The sequence below is a fragment of the Mus caroli genome, unplaced genomic scaffold (assembly GCF_978045245.1).
Source record: "Mus caroli unplaced genomic scaffold, Mus_caroli_1 scaffold_6, whole genome shotgun sequence".
NCBI lineage: Eukaryota > Metazoa > Chordata > Mammalia > Rodentia > Muridae > Mus > Mus caroli.
The window spans coordinates 52381832-52404687 of NW_028227261.1; the positions used below are offsets into that span (position 1 = coordinate 52381832).

At 43.7% G+C, this 22856-nt stretch overlaps 1 protein-coding gene across 1 annotated transcript in view; it reads left to right on the plus strand.

Annotated features, from left to right (window-relative positions):
* Slc35d1 (solute carrier family 35 member D1) overlaps window positions 1-22856 on the plus strand; it is a 44687-nt gene that overhangs the window by 17542 nt on the left and 4289 nt on the right. Inside the window, exons 9-11 of the mRNA XM_021160645.3 lie at window positions 7342-7409; window positions 8381-8459; window positions 10804-10886. Coding sequence (XP_021016304.1) covers window positions 7342-7409; window positions 8381-8459; window positions 10804-10886 — 230 coding nt within the window. The remainder of the gene's footprint in view (window positions 1-7341; window positions 7410-8380; window positions 8460-10803; window positions 10887-22856) is intronic.

Below are 22856 nucleotides of genomic sequence, written 5' to 3' on the forward strand. Positions count from 1 at the left end.
ACTCAGGCAACTAAAGAACAAAGGTTTTTTTTTTTTTCAAATATTTTTATTTCACCAAAAAACCTTATTCAAAAAAACAAAACAAAAATTCCTCATCCAAACCAAGTGTGCCTGGTTTCCAGAAGTGGTTTCTTTGTTTGTGCTTTGCTTTTTGAGTGTGTGATCGTTCTGGTATTGGAAGTCTGAATGGCCTGTGGTCATGCACTGGGCCAGCAGCGCTGTAAAACTGGAAACTTCCTTCAAAGCAGAATGACACTTAAGGAAGCATCTTGTGTAATCTGTAATACCTGCTGCCACTGAGCGGACTGAAGCCTACAGACCTGTGTGTGCACAGCTCCTAGTCCGTTCGTACCATGCATGGCATGACCAGGCAGGCCGCCCTCTTCATAACGCTCTTTACCAGAGTTCTCAAGAGGTAGAAGCTTTGTTTTGTTTAAAACACTTTTTCCCCTGAATGACGAAGTTCATAATCACTGTGCCATATGTACTTCCTATTTTTAGGAAGAATAAAAGTTTGTACACAAACTGACTGCTGAGAGACCACAGTGGAGGAGCTCAAGAGAGCAACATCTCCGTCTGTGCATTCCGGACATATTTAAAGTGCTGTTCCATTCTCTGCTGGTCCTAACAAAAGGCAGCTGGAATGGGCTTTTCCTACTTCTATAATACAGAAGTCAAATAACATTTTCATGGCCTCCAGAAAGATAATTGCACAGTTAGAAGTTGAATTTCTGCCCTTTTGATGGATGGGGCTTGAACCCATGGTCTCAATTTGCTAGGCAAGTGGTCTGCCATTGAGGTACACACCAGCCTGAACTACTTTTAACTTGTTGATCTAGTAACAGTTTCTATATAGAGGCATATAGGAGAAAATGAGATATGTTGTTTTCCCAATAGAGTGTGTTAGTACAGTGGGAGGAGACAAGTGGTCTGAGAAATTCCACCATTCAGGACCTCGATTTAGGTAAAGACTAAGCACAAAGGAAAAGGAAAAAGAATTTCAGAGTGAGGATGGAGCAAATTAGTGTTTGTTCCATGCTCTCTGGAGAATATCTATTATAGTAGTGCTTCAGTTGTAAATGGTCAATTTATAAAATATAGCAAGCAAAAGTAAAAGAATCAATAGTGAGTAGAAGAGGCAACAGAAAGCAAATCACTGAGCCAGATGCTTTCAGTGTCCGGCAGAAACAACTGGAGTAGCCCGATTGAGACAGAAATTGAGGGTTTGTAAACATCCAGCAGAAATGGACAGGGAGAGCTGAGACAGTTCGCTGGAGTTCCTGATTGAGTTTTTCTCCAAGGATGCGTTACTGTCTAGGGGTCTTGATCAGGTTAATTTTCTCTGCCAGTTAAGAATTAAAAGGCAGAAGAAACTCAAGAGCAGCAAGTAGCAGGGGGAGAAATCTCTCAGTCAGCAGGTAGATCAGTCTGTGAAGAGAGGCTTCACTGAGGTTGAGGAAACACAGCGAGGAACACAGAGAAAGATCCTCTCCAAAGCAGAGGGAGGACTCTGGACCTGGAGATCCAGTCTTTCTTGAGACTCCAGTTTTTAAGGATCTTTGAGGGGTCTTCTTTTTCCTAAATTTCTCCAAATGGGAGTCGGTCCGTTTGAACAAAGACAGGGTGATAGGCCCGCAGCTTTGGCAGAAAGATGGTCTTTTCCAGACTTGAATAGTTCAGCAGTCCGTCACCGAAGGCCCAACTGGCAGGAGAGAAAGCCAGATGGGCCTTTGTTCTATGGTTGATATTGTGGCATAATCAATAATGATCTTTGTGGGAAATGGTTCACCTTTTAGCTGTTTGCAAGGATACAGTGTTTTCACTCTTGGGCTGCTTCATTTTCTTTCCTCTCCCAGGTACAGAGCTAGGGGCCAGCCTGTCTCTATGCAAGAGGCTCTGGAGCACACGTGAAGGAAACATGCTCGAGGCTGGAATAGGAGAGGCTCCTTAGTTTCCAGGGTCTGCTTTAACAAGCTTACACACACAGCACATGACAATTTACTTAGCAGTCTAATGTACATTTATATTTAGTTAGTTTATAAAGAGAACCCAGAGAAAGAGAGATAACAGCCATTAACAGTAGAATATATATATATATATATATGTGTATATATGTATATCCACATATATACATATATATACACACATATATACATGTGTGTGTATATATACCCACATATATACACATATATATACACATATGTACATGTGTATATATATGTGTGTGTATATATATATATATATATATATATATATATATATATATATATGTGTATATATAATTTTGGGACTCTTGAAGTTACATTTCTCAAAGGATGTAATTTATCATGTTTGAAGATTGTCGGTGCAAAAACAAGCTCTTACCTTACAGCGAATGAAAGTAGAGCCAAATTTCAGTGACCATGGCCCAGGAACACATATTTATACTAGTCCAAATGCAATGTTCCAGTGTGGAAGTGTCATGAAGTATTATGGTTTTATGAAAAAAAGGAAGTCATAAACCAAGGCAAGTTTAAATTTATTATGGTGGGCACATCAGAGAGGCGTTCCAAGAAGATGGGGGAGGCGCAGTTTATCTCACGGTACTTTAGCTTTTGTGTTGGTAGAAGCTAGTGGTCTGCTACATTAATAGATTCCAAAATGTTACTAATTGTTAGTCATATGATGTTGGTTCCTCCGTAGAGCTGGACAGAGAATGGCTATTCCTGGTATAAAGCTAGCCTGAGATAAGGTAATTAGCCTCTGGACCTGCAACATCCCAGCCATTCCAGCTACTCAGAAGTTCTAGTCAGTAGATCACTCTTCACAGACAACTTTCTTCCAGGAATTATCCTTGACAAGATTAAGCAGCATTTACAAATTAATTTTTTAAAATTAAGAAAAAAATTAGCTGACAGTGATGATACATGCCATTGATCCCAGCACTTGGAAAACAGAGAAAGGCAGATCTCTGTGAGTTCTTGATCAGCCTGGCCTACATAGAGTTGTAGCCTAGCCAGGACACATAATAAGACTCAATCAAAAAAGTAAAAAATATGTGAGCTGGCTTATTTCTCTTGGATTATCTTTTACAGACAAAAGTATAAAGTGGTTTGAAGGGACCTTGTTCCGGTTACTTGAGGGAGGAGAGCTAATGTGGACAAACACAAAGATTACATGCACACTGGAACAAAGCAAGCACAGTCCAGTTGTGGTCAAAGCCTGTGTTGGAGATAAGAGGGTTTTAGCATCTTAGCAGCTGTGGTGAAAGCTTTGACTCTTAAACAGCAGCAAATGTAGAGCAAACCATAATGGCTTCTTTCCCTTTCTAGTTTCTCAGTTTCCCTGGTTTTCTTTCTTGCTCAGTGTAGATGGGAAGACTAGGCTGTAGGGCAGGACACACACACCTACGAGCAGGATAACTGTGTGCTTCTGAGTTTAGTGCATACATAGTTGAGACACTTAGTAAGGAGTAGCTTGTATTGCCCTCCCCTCCTTCCCTCCTCCCTTCATTCTGTCCACTCCAATGCTCTCCTGTGGCAGAGGGAGCAGGCCCTTGCGTGTTGTAGGGACTGCTTGGGTCATATTTATCTTGCAGCTATGTTTTCAAGTAGCTGCTTCTTGTCATAGTTACAGCCAAAGATCTATTGCTGTGCTAAAGCCAGAATACAGCAGGCTGACTAAGTTTCTTCAGGGACAAACCAAATGCTTAGGGAACGGAGCAGGGATCCCAGGAGAGTTCTTTGTCACCTTTGACTATTCATTACTAGAACACAACCTAGTGTTCTATGTAAAGAGAGCCTTAAGACTCGGAGTTTGCAAACTCAGGCCTCTCTGTTAGTAGTTCAGTGACCTGCTGTTTGTTGAGTGTTGTCTTCTGGGAATAATAAGACCTTTACTCTCCATCTCTAACAAGTGTTCTGACAGCCAAATAGCAGAAGCCCCCATAGGTACCAGGCAGTGCGTTCACTGTTTTGGTTTACCTTCACCAGTAGCAAACATGAATAAACTGTCCTTAGCACAGTGCCCCAAGATGTCAGAATGGCACACCCACGGTTAGAGCCAAGAGAAGGAGCTCAGGGGTAATGCTGACGACGCCTCCCTCACAGATGGCTCCTGTGCTCCTGTGTGTGACTTATTATAATTAAGGATAGCTACTGAGAATGTATCTGAGAACTTGTAGAAACCAGTCATGGGAAGATTTTCGAGGAGCCAGAGAGATGGCTTTCAGGGTAAAGGTACTTGCCACCAAGGCCAATGACCTGAGTTTGACCCCTGGAACCCATATAGTAGACATAGGAACAAAGTTTCCTAAATTTTCTTCTGACCCCAACACATGGCATGTGCATTCTCTTCTCCCAAATAAGTTAATATAATTTTTGGAAGGGCTGGGGAGATGGCCCAGTGGGTAAGAACCTGATTTTGGGTTCCCAGCATCCACAAACAAAACAAAATAACAGCAGCAACAGGCAGAGCTATGTATACTAAAGCCCAGCCTGAGGGAGGGAGACAAGTGGAGCTCACTGGCTAGGCCTAAAACCTGCCTAAAACCAGAGCTTCCAGGGTTCCCTGAGAGACCCTGTTTCCCAGCGGTAAGCTGGAGAGTGAGAACGTGACCTCTGAGGATTTGCTCTGGCCTCTGCATGGCCGAGTGTGCACATACAGCCTGTGCAGCTGTACACTCAGACGTATACATGTCTCTCACAGAGCAAAATACTTGGACAGATGTTTCATAAAAGAAATACTAACATTAAGTAAGCGTGTTAGAAATACTCACTTGTTAGTCAATAGAGAAATACAAACGAAGATTGCAAGAGACCACTTACTGCTTGGTAGATTGGCCCAAAGCAGTTGTAAGTGTGTCAGAATGCAGATCAGTGCGAATCTCCAACAAGGCTGGGGAGGGCGTAAATAAGTGCAGCACTTTGGAAGACAGTTTGGCAGGTTCTTATAAAGTAAAGATAAACCATCTGTCTTAGTTAGGATTTTACTGCTGTGAACGGACACCATGACCAAGGCAAGTCTTATAAAAAACAACATTTAATTGGGGCTGGCTTACAAGTTCAGAGGTTCAGTCCATTATCATCAAGGTGGGAGCATGGCAGCATCCAGGCAGGCATGACACAGGAGGAGCTGAGAGTTCTATGTCTTTATCCAAAGGCTGCTAGTGGAAGACTGACTTCCAGGCAACTAGGGTGAGGATCTTATACCCACACCCACAGTGACACACCCATTCCAACCAGGTCACACCTATTGCAACAAGGCCACACCTTCAGATGGTGCCACTCCCTGGTCCAAGGATATACAAACCATCACACCATCCGTCTCAAGGTCCAAGTGTTACATGAGATAAATGGGAATGTGGCCACAGAGGTTCACGGCAGCTTTATTTTAAAGAACAAATTATGTGGGAACAGTACAAATGAGAGTGATTCAGCAGACTGTGTTATATTCTCAGGGCAGAATGCTGTTCTAACTGACAGGATGGATGAGTCCATGACAAGCCTTGCAGGACCCAGATTAGTCAGTTATGCCAGCACAAGGAGAAAGACTCAGAAGAGTTTGCACTATACACTTGTTGGACCTGAAGTTGTTAGACAGCAAAGCTGTCCTAGCGGTACTGAACATCAGCCAGTAGAGGGCGATAGATCCCTTGGAACTGGAGTTACGGGTGCTTGTAAGCCACCTTGTGGGTGCTGGGAATCAGACCAGCATGAGATTCTTGGGGAAATTTCAATTTCTTTAGGGCCCATTGTCTTAATAGTCTAATAGTCAGATTGAGAAACACGGTGTGCCTGTAGAATATCTTTTTGCCAGGCCTGTTATGCTAACAGAAGTACTTCAGAGGTGTCCAGAGCTAGAAATAAGGGCCCTTATTTGACTGTGATAAGCAGGGCGGGTTTAGGTTAGGTATAGAGTTGTCTTAGTTTACTTATTATAGTGAATATGTACCTTACATGTCTGGATTATTGTTGTCATCATTTCATAGTGGAGGCTTTTCTTTTTATATGATATACCTCAAAAAGAAAGAGTCATGAGCAAGCTGGGTAACTGCTGTGCGAGGGATGTGGTTGCATAAAGGGGGGGGGTGGTCTTTCCTGTGTAGCTCGCAGTTTGTAGACGTGGTGCAGAAAGACAGTTGGGAGGTCAGAGCCAGAGAGAAAGACTGAGGACCATCCAAGGGCTTGGTCAGCGGCAGCCTCGTGAAGGAGCCCTGAGTTTAGCCTGATGGGTGAACAGGAGTCATGGTGGACAGGAAAGGCATTCCAGGCCAAGGCTGCCAGAGGTGAAATTTCATCTTGTGTTTTGTGAGCAGGAAAAACCACAAACTGGAGTTTAGTTGGATACAGGGAAAGTTGGAGCAGGACAGGTTGGCACAGTGATGAAAGCTGAGATGTTTTTCACATTCACTTAACCTCCTCTCATGGCATATGAACCTGAACTCTTTCTTGGGGTCTTAAAATTTGACTTAAAACAACCAACAAAAACAACAGAACAACAGCTTCCAAGGAGGAGAAAGTTAATTGACTCGTTTTCTTCAGATTGGCTTCTGCCTCACATTCAACTCAAGGCTGTGCTTGAGCTTCTGTGCACTGCAGTGGGGTCAGCAAAGCCTTTGATTGACAGCCACCTGCCAAAATGGCGCACTTAGGTGTGACTTGTATCTTTAAGGAAAGATCATTTTCTTCCGTAGCAGGATGGGGAAGTTAAAAGTCTCTTCTACATTTCAGTTTGGAAAGGGCCAGATCTGAAAATTGATTCAAGTACACATATCTGCAGTTCTATTTTATAATGTACTATTTTAATTAACTCAGAGAATTTCATATATACATAGGATTCATTTTGATTATATTCACCCACTCTTCCCTTCCTCACCCCACTCCTAATTTCTTTCTTTACAAATTTATTTAGCTTTATTCGTGTGTGTGTGTGTGTGTGTGTGTGTGTGTGTGTGTGTGTGTACCATGTGTGGGAAATACTCATAGTGGCTGGAAGAGAGTGCCAGATTCTGTGAAGGCAATCAAACTCGGGTCTTCTAGAAGACCAACAACTGTTCTTTGTCATTAGACCATATTTCCAGTCCTCCTCTCTAACCAAGCTCATATCCCCTGCCCTTTTTAGAAATAACTGACCCAGTCCAGTTTATCTTGCCCATAGACTCATAGGTGTGGGACCATCTGTCAGTGGCCACATCCTTAAAGTGTTCTCTCTGTCCCCCAACATTTGAAACTCTTGAGTATCACTCTCAGTCCTTGGAGTGATGTAGCAGGGAGGTGACAACTGCACACAGGGACTTCAGGGAATGAATGAGAGCTGTTTGGAGGGCCTGCTCTGAACCCAGTGCTTTCTTGTGTGTTACAGGCAATGGAGTTTGAGGGCTGGGCCGACACCCTATTCCTGCTGCAGTTCACCCTCTCCTGTGTGATGGGGTAAGCCTTTAATACATTCTTATCAGATCATTTCCTAGAGAAGTAGGTATCAGAAATTTGTTGTAGAGTTCTTCTTCCTTGTTTCTGAGTGTCTTGTTCAGTTTCCTGAGTGCCTTACCTTCAAGATCCTGGTGGCTTTATATCCCCCTGGGAATATGCTAAACCGATGCCAAGCCACACCCAGATGGATGGAGAAATGAAATGGATATTTATCTATCATCCCGCCCTGTGGTAACAGCCACTATATTTCCATTTATGTCATTTTATTTTCCTCAACATTGACATATGTCATTGACCCTCATATACAGGAAAGCAGGCACTGAGTTTAACTATCCTAGTTTGCTTGCTTACTGGCTGGCACTGGCGGTATCTCAATTTGGGGCTGCTTGACGTCTGTGTGGAAGGGAAGAAGGCCTTTGTAGTTCCCAGCTGTGTTTTCTTGAGTTGGTCTCTTTGGTTGCAGCTCATGTCTGGACATGCACACAGGAGACAGGGCGTCAGAAGCCTCCATGATCTGGGCACTAGAAATATTGTCGAATAGCTGTTGAGCAGACCAGCCATCTCCTCTTAAATTCTCATTTTGTTTTCTTCCATTATTAAGAAGCTCTCTTGTCTTCATCCTGGCCATGGGTCACTTTATCCCAATGGCAAGTGCCCAGATGACAGGGGCCTAGGAGCCCTGAGCATTCTGTCTGCCTTGCATGAGTTAGCAAGAAGGATGTTCTTTAAAGAGCCCTCATCATTGTGAATGAGCTGTTCATGGTTTTGGTAGCAGGGAGAACCCCTAGTCAGAAAAGAGATGCATGTTTCTCCTGAGTGCGGTTTCAGAAATCTGAAGCTGTTGAGAGGCACGAAAAGCTCTCAGTTGCTCAGAGCCCGCCTGGCCTTCACTGGTTATGTCTCTTAGTGAGGGACTGTGGGACAGACAGCAAGCTCTCACCCATAACAGAGCCTTTCCTTCTCTGTCCTAGGTTCATCTTGATGTACGCTACAGTGCTCTGCACTCAGTATAACTCTGCTCTTACCACAACCATAGTCGGCTGCATTAAGGTGAGATGAAATAGCAATACTGTTTCCTTTTGGAATTTGCTTTATTTAAAAATTGTTCCTCTAAATTAAAAATCTGAGGCCAGTGAGACGGCTTAGCTGGTAAGCATGCTGCCTGCCCAATCTGATGGTGTGAGTTCTTGAGAGCTCACAGATTAGAAGGTGAGAATTGACTCTGACCTCATTTACATACCATGAGATGAGTGCCATCCAAAATAAATAAGTAAAAACCGTTAAGAAAAAAACCTTAATTAATATTTGGCTATGGAGACAAGCTGGCCCAGCAGGTAAAAAACACTTGCTGTGTAAGCCTGACGGCCTGAGCTTGATTCTTAGAATTTGTATGAAAGTGGGAGGAGCGAACTGACTCCACAAAATTGTCCTCTAATTGTCATGTGCCCCTCCCTATCTATGCACAGCAATATTAATAAAGTAATAACATTTTAAAAAGAGTCTGTCAGTAACCTAAGTCTCAGCCTTATTCCTACTTGCTGGCGTAGTAGCTTGACATGTGGTGGTAATTTCTAAATCAGTTTGTAGGAACTTAGCAAGGGCATAGCCTGTACTTGAAGGTGACTTAGCTCTGGGGAATGTGGGGAAAGTTAGACACATTGTTACTGTAGAGGAAGAAAGGGGGAGGAGGCTGTTTCTGTGACAGAATGATAAACACATCTCTTCAGTCCAAGCCCTAAGTTTCTTTGGGAGGTGGGGCTTGCCAGGAACTAATCAAGGTGGGTTTCTTGTGTCTGAGTTACCCTCACATGCCCGTGGATTTATGTCTGAGGCTCCTAAAAGCTGTGTCTGACATCCCCAGGTGTGTTTTCCTCCTGATGCATTTTAGTAAGGGCGAATCATTTGTCTCAGACAGAAAAGCCCAGTTAACTTGGTATTGCTAAAGCTAATCAAAACCAGGGACCTCATTGGCCAGACTTAGTCGTTCTAGCTTTTCATTTTTAAGAATACCTCAGATATTCCAATTCCTCAGCAGTTAGCAAAGTGGGCCAGCTTTCTGAAAGAGGCCAGACCGGGAGAGGCAGGTCTGTAATCATTTTGGAAGAACAGGGCATTTGCCACTCTGATGCTCTTGTCAGAGTGAGGGAGGGAAGGGAATACAGAGGGAAGGTTGGAGCTATGTTCAGAGTGTTCTCTGCACCCCAGTGGAGTAGGACTCGCCGAACTGAGGGAAACTGCACTGGGTTAAAACTACTGGCAATCTGTAACTCCCCAGCATGGGGTCAGAGTTGGACATGAATGGAACAACGAATGGAACAAGTCAATTACATGAAATATCTCAGAAAGCGTGTATAGAGACAGTCTGTACTGAAGGGCCTGGAGCGGCCAACCCTAAACTACTTCTCAGCTGGGTTCTGCTTTGTAAATACATATTCCAGAGCAGAGTGGATGATAGCAAGAACACAGGAGGTCAAGAATTAGTACCATATTTTCAGCCTAGGAGAAGAACAGGCAGGAAGAGACCACAATTCATTGAAACAACTTATTTCTCTCCTCTGGCTTGGATTTAGGTTATAAGTTACGTGCTGAGCCATGTCACTGGTCCAGTAGAACTGATTTTAGGTTACTTTGAAATGACTTCTTATGTGTTTTGTTTTGCTCTGTTTTGTTGAAATAAGGTCTCTCAATGTAGTCCTGTCTGTTCTAGAGCCTAGTTATGCAAACAGGCTGGCTTCAAACTCAGAGATCTTTCTGCCTCTATCTCCTGAGTTTTGGGATCAAAGGTGTGCCTCTGTGCCTGTCCCTAGTTCTTCTGTTTTTAAGATATCAAGGAAGAGTCCTCAAAAGACACTATATGTTGGTCAACTCTCCATCTTTCTTTTTCATAATTTTTTGAGGGGAGTTTTTCAAGGCAGGGTTTCTCTGTGTAGCCCTGTCTATCCTAAAACTCATTTTATAGAACAGGCTGGCTTCAAACTCCGAGAGATCCACCCGCCTCTGCCTCCTGGTGCTGGAATTAAAGGTGTGCACCACTGTTACCTGACCTTCCTTTTCATTTTTAAAAAGAACATGCTTGTTCTTTACCCTCCCCTCACAGGCCAGCAGTTCTCCCTGTGGAGAAGTCATGTTGGCCACACGAGGAGGCAGAACAAGCTGATGAGATGGAGGATTCTTCATGTAGCCGAGATGCTTGTCCTTTAGAAAAACAGGTTGGGAAAGCTCATCTTAGAGAGCTCTTATTCCTGTTCTTCCTCTTGCTGCGCGCAGGTGATAGACCTTTGTTGGTACTGGATGCTGCTTTATGTTGTACTTGAATCTCATGAGTGTTCTCACACGTACATTTAAAATGCTCGCTTAGAGTTAGATACCAATGTCTCACTTCTTTTCTTTTTAGAATATATTAATAACTTATATTGGAATGGTCTTTGGTGGAGATTATATTTTCACATGGACAAATTTTATCGGCCTAAATATCAGGTAAGTATAAAATATTGAATTAAATATACCTATACTGACAAGTGGGGTTTAGGTACTCAAATAGTGTCACAGTGTAGGATTAGGCTAGTCATTCGACTGTAAATCTGTTGTTGACTTACAGAATAAATTTATGGAGTACCTACAGTTTACTAAATATACTTTAAGGTCTCTAGCTGGTGTTTTATAAGAAACAAAGGCAACGGTTCCATATTCATGCATACGGTCTGGGGTTGCACCCCCTCCCCTGTGCCAAAGAACACTCATTGGCTTATTAAACTCGATCACAGGTAATTCTCTCAAGAAACTCAGGGCTAAAAACCACCAATTCTATTATATTGTAAGTACCTGACTGTAGATATGTCACTGCCTATTAAAATATATTAATTTTGTGGGGCTGGGGAGATAGCTCAGCAGTTAAGATCACTGGCTACTCTTCCATAGGATCCAGGTTCAATTCCCTGCACCCACATGGCAGCTCACACCATCTCTAATTCCACTTCCAGGGGATCTAATGTTCTCGTCTGGACTCCACAAGCATCAGACATACATGTTAATAGACAGGCACAGCATTCATACACATAAAATAATAAACAGTGTTTGGAAAGTAATTGTTACTTAACAATTTTTTATAAGTATATAATGTATGCTGGGTCCTCACTCCTTGCCTTAATAACCCCCATTGGTATCCACTGCTATTCCCCTTCCTAGATCATGACTTTGTTTTTGTTTTGTGACTCTTTTAATTTATCCAGTGCCATCTCTGTGAACATTGGATTGGTACTATTCATAGTAGAATCCTGGATAACCCACTAGAATGGAATCTTGGATAGCCTAGTGTGGTGGAACCCTGGATAATCCAGTGTAGTGGAATCCAGGATAGCCCACTAGAGTGGCACCTGGATAACCTACTCTCCTGGTGGGTTGTACACAAGTGAAGGCGGTGGTTCCCCCTCCCCAGATCTATCAGTAGCAAATAGTTAAGCAGTGAAGGGTGGGGCCCCCTGAGCTTCATCCATTCCTGACTGTTGACAGACCCATTCTTGTCCAGATCCAGTGCAGACAATCATAGCTGCCTGTGAGTTCATGAGTGCCATGGTTGTGTCTTGTACAGGAGCGATGACATGTCACAACCTCCCAACCCTTTCATTCTTTCATCCTGCTTTTCTTTAGTGTCCCTGTGTCTTGGAGGGGATAAGAGAAATAGCTCCTTTAGAGCCCGGCTGTCATCAGGATGTGTTGTCTTAGTCACTGTTCAGTTGCTGTGGGGAGACACCACTTAATTGTGGACTTGTTTACAGTTTCACAGGTTGAATCCATTAATCATTATGGCAGGGCACTTGGCTGCATGCAGTCAGGTACGGTGCTGGAGAAGTAGTGTAGAGCTTTACATTCTATCCACAGGCAGAGGGAGACACAGACAGACAGACAGACAGACAGGCTTTTGAAACCTCAAAGTCCACAACATACTTTCTCCAACAAGGACACACCTACTCTAAGAGCACATCTCCTAATCCTTTCCAGCAGTCCACCAGCTAGGAACCAAACATTCAAAGATAGGAAGCTATGGGGGCCATGTTCTTAAACTGAAACAATGGGGTACCTGGAGATTGCCTCTTGAAGGGTGTGAAGTGGTTGCTCTGTTTGGATGAGAGCAGATGCTGGCTTTTGTTTGTCTTTGAGTGAGTTGCTGTTACTTCTGAGTTCCCATTTTCTTATGTGGGATGAAATTAACTTGCTGTTGAATTAGAATGACAGAATCCAATAGGATTCAAATCCAGGCATTCCAACACCTGTTCAAATGTTATTTTCATTACAGCTTTTAGCAAGGAAAGTATATTGTTTAGTTTTTTCACTTTTTCTTTTAAAATGAAATTGTTATTTCTAGGCTGCTTTATGGTTGCTGTTCTCTTTGACTAGTCAGCATGCAAAGATGAAATTGTCATTATTAACTTTTTCAATGCAAAAGCTAAGCTACAGGGACTATTTAATAGATTTTGCTTGTTTGGAAATTATTTCAGTTAGTTCTTAACAGACTGCACATTAAAAGAAACCACCAACTGAACTATATTCCTGAAGAATATGTGAGTAAGCCTGAACAAATATGGCTCCCCTATACTCTGCCTCCTTTCTTTGTTGTATTAAGAAAAGCTTAGCTGGGCTAAGGTGGCACATGCTTTAATCTCAGCACTGGAGGCAAAGGCAGGTGTCTCTGTGACTTTGAGGATAGTGTGGTCTACAGAGAGAGTTCCAGGACAGCTCAGGGATACACAGAGAGACCCTGTATTGAAAAACTAAAAACCAAAAAGAAGAGGAGGAAAGCAGGAGGAGGGGGGATGAGCCAGGCACGGTAGCTCACATAGCAAGTTGCTAGCAGCCTTAGCCACATGTGTCTCCCTATCTCAAATACTAAACCCAGAAGAAAATGGAGTGTCCCCCTCCATGGCCAGGTTCAAGTGCAGGAAGCCTGGGGCGTGCTTAGTAGCCTCTCAGGGGCCTCTCAGCTTGCATTCTGTGGTTAAGGAGGAGTTCATGTTTTCATTAGAGCACAGTGAAGAGCCTATCTGCTTTGTGTCCAGAGTCCATTTAGTGCTTAGCAAAGGGTCCCCTCCCCCAAAAAGCAGCATAGAGGGTGGGGAATGAGCAGTGAAAGTCTGGGCTCTGGCCATGGCCCAGCCCTGAAGAATAGAGATGCCATAGTCTCAGGGCCACCCAGGATAGAGTGACATGTGATTAAACAGTTAAATACAATCAGTAACTAGTTCCAGTGTATAGTGCTGTGAGTTTTGACAAGAGTATTTCACTCTGAGTCTGCCTCTTCCACATGCTCTCCAGCTGTTTTTGCATGTATTGGTGCTTCATACACTTCTATTGCTGAGTATACCATTGGGTGGATATGCTATATCTTTCACCGTTTGAAAGCAGTTGGGTCATATCCAATTTAAAGCTATTATGCTATTATGTATTTTCTGCCATAAATATGTGCTTAGAAGTTTGTGTATGAACATAGGTCTCAGTCACACTTGAATAAACACATAGATTTTTTAAGTCATATAGTAGCATGTGTAACAAGTGCTGGGGTGTGACTCAGTGCTGGAGTGTACGCCAAGCATACAGGAGGCCCTGGGATGGGGGAGAGTATGGGGAGGGTGCACCAAGCACACAGGAGGTCCTGGGATGGGGGAGGGTATGGGGAGGGTGCGCCAAGCACACAGGAGGCCCTGGGATGGGGGAGGGTATGGGGAGAGGAGAAGAAGTTGCATCCTGCTTTATTTTCCCTTCCAAAATGTTGGGACTGCTTTGCAGAGCCGCCAGCATGTGTGGAGTCCTGGTGCTCTGTGACCAGCCTTAAGAGCTGCCTGTCTCGCTTTGATGTGAGCCCTCTCCAGCTCTGTCATGCAGGCTGACTGTGACCTCCTCGCTCCAGGGTTAGTGATATGAGCATCTTTGCAGTGCTGACAGGCCATCAGCATATTTGTCTTGTTTATCTTTGGTTTTTTATTTTGCTTTGTTTTTTGAGACAGGGTTTCTCTGGGTAGCCCTAGCTGTCCTAGAACCCACTCTGTAGACGAGGCTGGCCTCAAACTCACAGATCCACCCACCTCTGCCTCCTGAGTGCTGGGATTAAAGGCATGCGCCACCACCATCCAGCTGCATATTTTCTTTAGTGAAGTTGCAAGTCAGATATTTGTCCATTTGAAAAATTTGATCATTTCTTCTCGTGCTTTTAGAGTTCTGAAAACACAGCATATTCAAATTTGGGGCTCTTCTTTTTATTAAGAGTATGTTTTGACTGATCCAAATCGAGAAAGGTTTTTCTCTTGTGTTACAGATTGTTTTGTTTCAGGCTTCATAATTGTTAACAAAGCTTGTTTTGAATTAATTTTTACTTATAATAAAGTCTGGACTAAGGTACTTTTTAATATGCTGTGTTAATAAATATAATTAACTTCTTCCACTCTTTTAGTTAAAAATAAAGTCCTATCTATTATATAAAAACCACTATTGTATAGGTGGGTTTGCAGGGTGTTGTTTCTTGTTTTTTTCTTTTCTTTTTTTTTTTTTTTTTCATTTTTTTTTATTAGGTATTTTCCTCAGTTACATTTCCAATGCTATCCCAAAAGTCCCCCATACCCACCCACCCCCACTCCCCTACCCACCCACTCCCCCTTTTTGGCACTGGCGTTCCCCTGTACTGGGGCATATAAAGTTTGCAAGTCCAATGGGCCTCTCTTTCCAGTGATGGCCGACTAGGCCATCTTTTGATACATATGCAGCTAGAGTCAAGAGCTCCGGGGTACTGGTTAGTTCATAATGTTGTTCCACCTATAGGGTTGCAGTTCCCTTTAGCTCCTTGGGTACTTTCTCTAGCTCCTCCATTGGTGGGCCCTGTCATCCATTCAATAGCTGACTGTGAGTATCCACTTCTGTGTTTGCTAGGCCCCGGCATAGTCTCACCAGAGACAGCTATATCTGGGTCCTTTCAGCAAAATCTTGCTAGTGTATGCAATGGTGTCAGCGTTTGGAAGCTGATCATGGGATGGATCCCTGAATATGGCAATCAATAGATGGTCCATACTTTCATCACAGCTCCAAATTTTGTCTCTGTAACTCCTTCCATGGGTGTTTTGTTCCCAATTCTACAAAGGGGCATATTGTCCACATTTTGGTTTTCATTCTTCTTGAGTTTCATGCGTTTAGCAAATTGTATCTTATATCTTGGGTATCCTAAGTTTCTGGGCTAATATCCACTTATCAGTGAGTACATATTGTGTGAGTTCCTTTGTGATTGTGTTACCTCACTCAGGATGATGCCCTCCAGGTTTATCCATTTGCCTAGGAATTTCATAAATTCATTCTTTTTAATAGCTGAGTAGTACTCCATTGTGTAAATGTACCACATTTTCTGTATCCATTCCTCTGTTGAGGGGCATCTGGGTTCTTTCCAGCTTCTAGCTATTATAAATAAGGCTACTATGAACATAGTGGAGCATGTGTCCTTCTTACCAGTTGGGACATCTTCTGGATATATGCCCAGGAGAGGTATTGCAGGATCCTCCAGTAGTACTATGTCCAATTTTCTGAGGAACCGCCAGTCTGATTTCCAGAGTGGTTGTACAAGCTTGCAATCCCACCAATAATGGAGGAGTGTTCCTCTTTCTCCACATCCTCGCCAGCATCTGTTGTCACCTGAATTTTTCATCTTAGCCATTCTGACTGGTGTGAGGTGGAATCTCAGGGTTGTCTTGATTTGCATTTCCCTGATGGTTAAGGATGTTGAACATTTTTTCATATATTGGATATTAGTCCCCTATCCGATTTGGGATAGGTAAAGATCCTTTCCCAATCTGTTGGTGGCCTTTTTGTCTTATTGACAGTGTCTTTTGCCTTGCAGAAGCTTTGCAATTTTATGAGGTCCCATTTATCGATTCTCGATCTTACAGCACAAGCCATTGCTGTTCTATTCAGGAATTTTTCCCCTTTACCCATATCTTTGAGGCTTTTCCCTACTTTCTCCTCTATAAGTTTCAGTGTCTCTGGTTTTATGTGGAGTTCCTTAATCCACTTAGATTTGACCTTAGTACAGGGAGATAGTAATGGATCAATTCGCAATCTTCTACATGATAACAGCCAGTTATGGCAGCACCATTTGTTGAAAATGCTGTCTTTTTTCCACTGGATGGTTTTAGCTCCCTTGTCAAAGATCAAGTGACCATAGGTATGTGGGTTCATCTCTGGGTCTTCAATTCTGTTCCATTGGTCTACTTGTCTGTCACTATACCTGTTGGTTTTTTCTTTCTTTCATTCTTCTTTGTATCCACTCTATAAGAGAGGCAGACTGAGAGTGAGAGAAAGGAACCTAAATGGCTATGGAACACAGGTAATGAGCCTGTCACTCTATGCCAGGCAATCTGCTATACCATAGTGGGTCCCCTCATAGTCGTGGGGTCTATAGTAAGCCAGTGTGGCTCCAGGAGTATAATGCAGAGGGCTGGACCCCAGCGTCTAAGTTACATGTTCAGTAGAGGAGTGAATAAATTGGTGTAGCCTCATGAGTCACATGTGTTACTGCTTAGATCACCAGCTTTTGAGGGCAGAAAATCACTTATCTTTTTAAAAGATTTTATTTTTATTTATTATATGTAAGTACACTGTAGCTATCTTCAGACACTCCAGAAGAGGGAGTCAGATCTCATTATGGATGGTTGTGAGCCACCATGTGGTTGCTGGGATTTGAACTCCGGACCTTCGGAAGAGCGGTTGGGTGCTCTTACCCACTGAGCCATCTCACCAGCCCGAAAATTACTTATCTTAATTATGTCAATATACATTGTTCTTAGTCCATAAGAGGCATTCGGCCATAGTGCTAACAGCAAAACACTGCCAGTATTTTCCTGCTTGATTGTGCGGCTGTGAAAGGAAGGCCTTATCCTTTGTAGTGGCTCCTGCGAGGAGCTCATTTCACAGAGAAGCTAAGGAGCTTGGCCCTAGTTGTTTAGTTTCTAAGACCTGGTTTGCAGTTCATCCCCCATATCCATAGTCCTAACCCCAGAACTGTTTATTTAGTGTTGGTCGGTAGATGAATACATTAACTATTTCCATAGCTTTTCATAGCATGTCTCCTGGCTATATAAGCCTGAAACCTTTCTTTAGGGGCGGGGCACTAACGAAGTCATCCAGACTCCCCACATTCTGGGATGGGGTGGAATCCAGTTGTAGAATTGCTTCCCAGGACAACGTTCTAGTGACCTTTGCCCAGCATTGAAATCTTTCATTCTCTCATTTGGATCTTTGCTTCTTTTTCTAAAACTTTGAAGTTTTGGTGCCACGCTATTTTTCCTAAGTAGTTCCCTTGTAGCTTCTTCTGGTCCAGTCTTCTGAAGTAAGAGCCTGTGCTTACTATCCTTTGTTGGTGGTTCTCATGTGGACTAAGAGCAGGACATACTTAGATTCCCTTAGTGGCTGCTGAAGTCACACCTGCCAGGCTGTTTACAGTTCTATAATGAATGAGTTCTCATTAGAGTGCCTTGCACTTTTGAATAAGTCGAAGGGAAGCCAGCTGGCTCTTTGGTAATAGCTCAGTGGGAAGAGGAAGAGCTGAACTGAGATGTAGCATAATCCTATGCACTGCTGCTGCTGCTGCTGCTGCTGCTACTACTACTACTACTACTACTGCTGCTACTGCTGCTGCTGCTGCCAACAGCTACCTCCTGTTCCCTCTTGGTGACCTTAGCTTCTCATCTTCAAAATGTGGGGTTCCACTTCAAATTGTCAGCCCAGCGTGCTTCTGTTCCTCTGTGGTTTGAATCAGCCTAGAGTGTCCCATGACTGGGGCCACTTTCTTTGTAGGAAACTTGGAAATTTGAAGGAGTTTCCCACAGGTTTGCAAAACTCATTAACTGTGCTCTGCTAGTTCTAGTGGGAATCAGTCCATATTTAAATTTTCTTGAAGAGCAAAGAAAGGAAAAAGTGGGCAGCTACAGAGAGAAGGTGCTTTAGTCCTACGCAGCAGACATACTTAAGCAAATGCCTGTCCTCAGTGCTTTTGAAACCTCTGCAGAGACTGTAGCCCTGAGTCAGAGGAGGAGATGCCTAGCGGGTATTCAGACGTGCCTCCTACTTTCCTTAACTCTTCTGTTCAAAACCCATAGATGCACACAGAACCTCACCAGAATTCTGATCTGGAAGTGATATTTGTCTGGCACGTTAGTTAACAGAGCTAGTGATAGTCTTGTTAAGGATGTAAGTGCCACAAACATCTCAACAGGGTTTGGGAATCTTTTAGTTTTTTTTCCCCCTTCTAAATTTATTCCTGGGCAGTTTCCCAAAACTCCTAGGCAGATGGAATGGTTCATACCCTAGCCAGACTTCTGTGACTAATAGACTTCTATTTTTGAAGTGTGTGCAAAGACCAACACTTATTTTAGTATAGGTAGGACATAAACAGATACCTGGGAAGGCAGCAGCTAGCTTTGTGCACTCTGGCCTCCTTGCTCGCCCCTGTCTTACTGCTGTTTTATCTTTGTTCTTTCAGCTCCCTTGGTAGGTTAGGTAGAATCAGCTGTTGGGTCCATTGGCTTCTTACACTAAAGTATGCACTTGCTTGGACAAGAATTTGCTCTTCAGGAAGATTGATTTATCTATAAACAGCCATGTGCTCAGAGCCTGCCTGAGGCAGGTGGGCAGAGCTTCTGTAGGGAACTGGAAGATTTGTCTTTGTGGAGTTTTCCAGATGCTTGCTCTGCTGGCTGCAGAGAAAGTGTAATGGAGAAAACAAGGGAGGAAAAAGACGGCTAGGAAGGGTTGCGGGCTGCATATCCTGTTTGGACTGGGAATGGAGGGAGTAAGCCCCCAGTTTCAGAAAGAAGAGCAAGCGAATGGCCTTGATGTGCAAGTGAGTCTGGAATGTTCCAGAGCCTACATGGCATGGGCAAGCAGTGAAAGGCCATGCCATTTGGTTAGTTCGAGGAGTAGATTAGGCAGGATTTTTGGTCATTACAGAGTTACTGGGGAGAGGGAAGGATGTGGGTGGAGTCTGTATGCAGTGACATGTGACTTAGTTTTAACAGGGTCCATTTGGGCACTGTGTGGAAGAAGGAAGGGAGGACATGTGGAGTGCTCGTGGCACTGGTGGTTCCCTGTAGAGATTGTTCTGTAGTTCAGGGTGCCACGGAGCAATGCCCAGGTATCTTTAGACCTTCTGGTGAAGAGCTTGCAGGGCAGTTGTTATAAAGTAGCTATCCAGACTGGCAAGCCATTCAGGTGCTGTTCTCAGGGAATGACCCCTGCCAGGATTTGTCTGGGAAGGTGTCACAGAAGGAATGGTATGTGACAGGCCCTACTGGCGGGCTACTTGATCTGTTGAAATGATTTATTACCCTACTGTACAGCTTCAGTGTGTATTTTACTGTATGGTTCTGTGGAACTCATTCTGCTACATGATTCTGTAGCCTACACACTACTAGCATGCTGTAAATCTAGGAGACATGGGCTATGTGATCAGAAGTGTCTCATCCCAGATGCTATCGTTTCAGCAGATTCCCACCTCCTCAGAAGTGGGAGAAGTGGGTGGTGCAGTTTCAGGATAGACTGCAGTAATCTATCCCTTTGTGAGGAAATGTGGTGGCTGCTGCTGCTGCTGCCCCGCCCCTCCTCTTCCTGTTCCTTCCACATACCCATCTTCATTCTCATCCCTCAACTGTGTCTACCACCACAGGTCTCTGCAATAGTAATGCTTGAATCTGTAAGATTTATATGGAAAAATACTCATTTTTTAAAAAGGCTTGTGTAATGGTTGGTTCTTATTTTTAATATGTATATCATGTTATTGCTGGATATTTAGTTCTTATTAGGTGACTCATGAATTCTCATTTCTGTAAGTACAGTATTTGCTGGTAGTGATGATCAGGTCAGGGCAGGTTGCAGCACTTTTCCTTTGTCCCTTGCTGTGTTCCTCCAGCATCCATGTTAGAATTATGATTCCCAAGGTCAGAGTTTTAAGAAGACTGCTTTGGTGGGAGCAGAGTCTGGAGCTAAAGCTCTCTTGAGAACTGTGTCCCAGGCAAAGAGGCGGAGCCCTTGCTGCCTCCTTCATTCAAGGGACCCGTGAGAAGACTCCTGTCACATACACATTCCACCTCCACTCTCTACTGCCCAGCTCCAGAACTGGGGGAGTAGATAATTGTTCTTCATATGCTGTCTGTTTTATAGTGTCGAGTGGGCTAAAGGACTTGTGACTCTATCATGCCACGGCTACCGCGTGCTGATGCTTCCTAAGGAAAGTGGAGCAGAATCGTTTCCTCTTCCGGACCAGTGTGTTAGAGTGCTCTGTCGCTCTCTCACTTGTTCTCTCTCCTTCTCTCCCTCTCTCCCCTTCCCTTTCTCTCTCCTCTCTGTGTGTCTTCACCAGCAGAGGGCATCAGATCCCATTACAGATGATTGTGAGACACCATGTGGTTGCTGGGAGTTGAACTCAGCAACTTTTTGGATGTTCTCAGCCAACCATTGGACTGAGCACAAGGTCCCCAATGGAGGAGCTAGAGAAAGGACCCAAGGAGCTGAAGGGGTTTACAGTCCCCTTGGAGGAACAACAGTATGAACTAACCAGTACTCCAGAGCTCCTTGGAACTAAACCACCAATCAAAGAAAACACATGGTGGGACTCGTGTCTTTAGCTGCATATGTAGCACAGGATGGCCTAGTCGGTCATTAATGGGAGGAGAGGCCCTTGGTCCTGTGAAGGCTCTATGCCCCAGTAAAGAGGAATGCCAGGACCAGGAATGGGAGTAGGAGGGTTGGGGAACAGAGGGAGCGGGGAGGGGATAGGGAGAGGATGTTTTCGGAGGGGAAACCAGGAACAGGGATAACATTTGAAATGTAAATAAAGAAAATATCTAAGAAAAAGGAAAAAGGAAACCGAGTGAGCAGCCACTGCTCTTCACTACTGAGCCACCTCTCCAGCTGCATAGGCTTTATTTTTATTTTTACTTTCTTTGCCGTGGAATCAAACACAAAGTCTTGCTTTTCAAGTGCTATGCCAGTGGCCTACAAGCCCGCCCGTGGTTATATTCTCACTGCATATAAACTCAGTTAATCTTCCAGCCAAGCCTAGCTGAGACATTGCACAGCGTGTGCTTGACCAAGCTGACATCAGTTCTCAGCTCAGAGCTGCGCTCTAGCCGTAGCATCCCAGAAGGATTTAAGTTGGTTGACATCCAAGCCTGCCACTGTGACCTAAGGACTCCATCACCTAGCATGCCATTCTGTTCACGGGACGCAGCTGTGTCTTAGTTCATGCTATGACCCTCAGAATCATGTGTGCCAAATCAGCATATATTCAGCCCTTATCCCAAATCTCTCAGGGCTTTTTGCAACATTTGGGGAAAAGCCGACATTGCTAAGGGACCACCTTTCCCCACCTTTCTAGTCTTAAAGGGGCAGAGTGGTTTTTTATTTGGGAATCTGATTTTTTTTTTTTTAAAGCAAGTTTTGCCTCACAAAATGCGTTGTAGAAAAATTTCATTCCAATCCTGGGTTTCTACCCCACCTTTTACCATTCAGTTCCTGGATAGAAGACACTCTTGACTTTTATATTTATTATTAGACTTTATTAGCACTAATGGTGGGCAGATATCTACTCTCTATGCTATTGAAATTTATATCCTATTGATAACCCCAAGTTATTACTATGTTTCATCTGGGTTGCTCTTAACTCCAATTGGCCTGCTCTCATAGCTATGCCTTCTTGACTCCTAACCCATGGTTTTTTTCCTCTCTCCACCTCTCTCATGGTTCTTCTCAGACCCCAAGCCTGGGATCCCAAGACCCTCCTTTGACTCTTCTATTGGCTGTTGGCATCTTTATTCACCAATCAGGGATAATGTAGGGGGCATGTTACATGGGGTCACCTGGGTCTACCTGTGTTGTCTAGAAGCAACCATCTTTAGCATAGCAAAAGGCAAGGCCTAGATGCATGGCAGCGTCTGTATTCGTGTGCGGGATGAAGATTAGTTCACTTCCCTGGGCTTTAGAGTCAGTGGGATATATTCAGGATTTGGACCAAGACTCAACTCTGGCTCAGGATTATTTCATTGCTCCAGGGTAGAATAGAGTCTGGGGACATGTACAAGCCCTGCCATGCTTCAAGCCTGCACTTCGAGATGTTCTCATCCAGGTGAAAGGGGCTCAGTAACAAAAGAAGTAAGACTATTGTTTTAGGTCTTCTTGATGAGTCTAGTGACTAGGAGATGAAATGAAAGAAAGAAGGGCATCCTTTCTCCATTGTTTTGGTTGGAGTGGGTTGGGAGCAAAGGGAATTGATGAGATGTTCATGTGGTCCTCAGGGAGTTTAAGCTTTAGGTACAAAGGCTATGAGGTCCTAGCCAAGCTGTGAATGTCTCATCTGTGAGAACACACACATTGGAAAGCAGAAATGGTTTCCAGGATTCAGCAACAGGATGGAAGGGCTGCCAG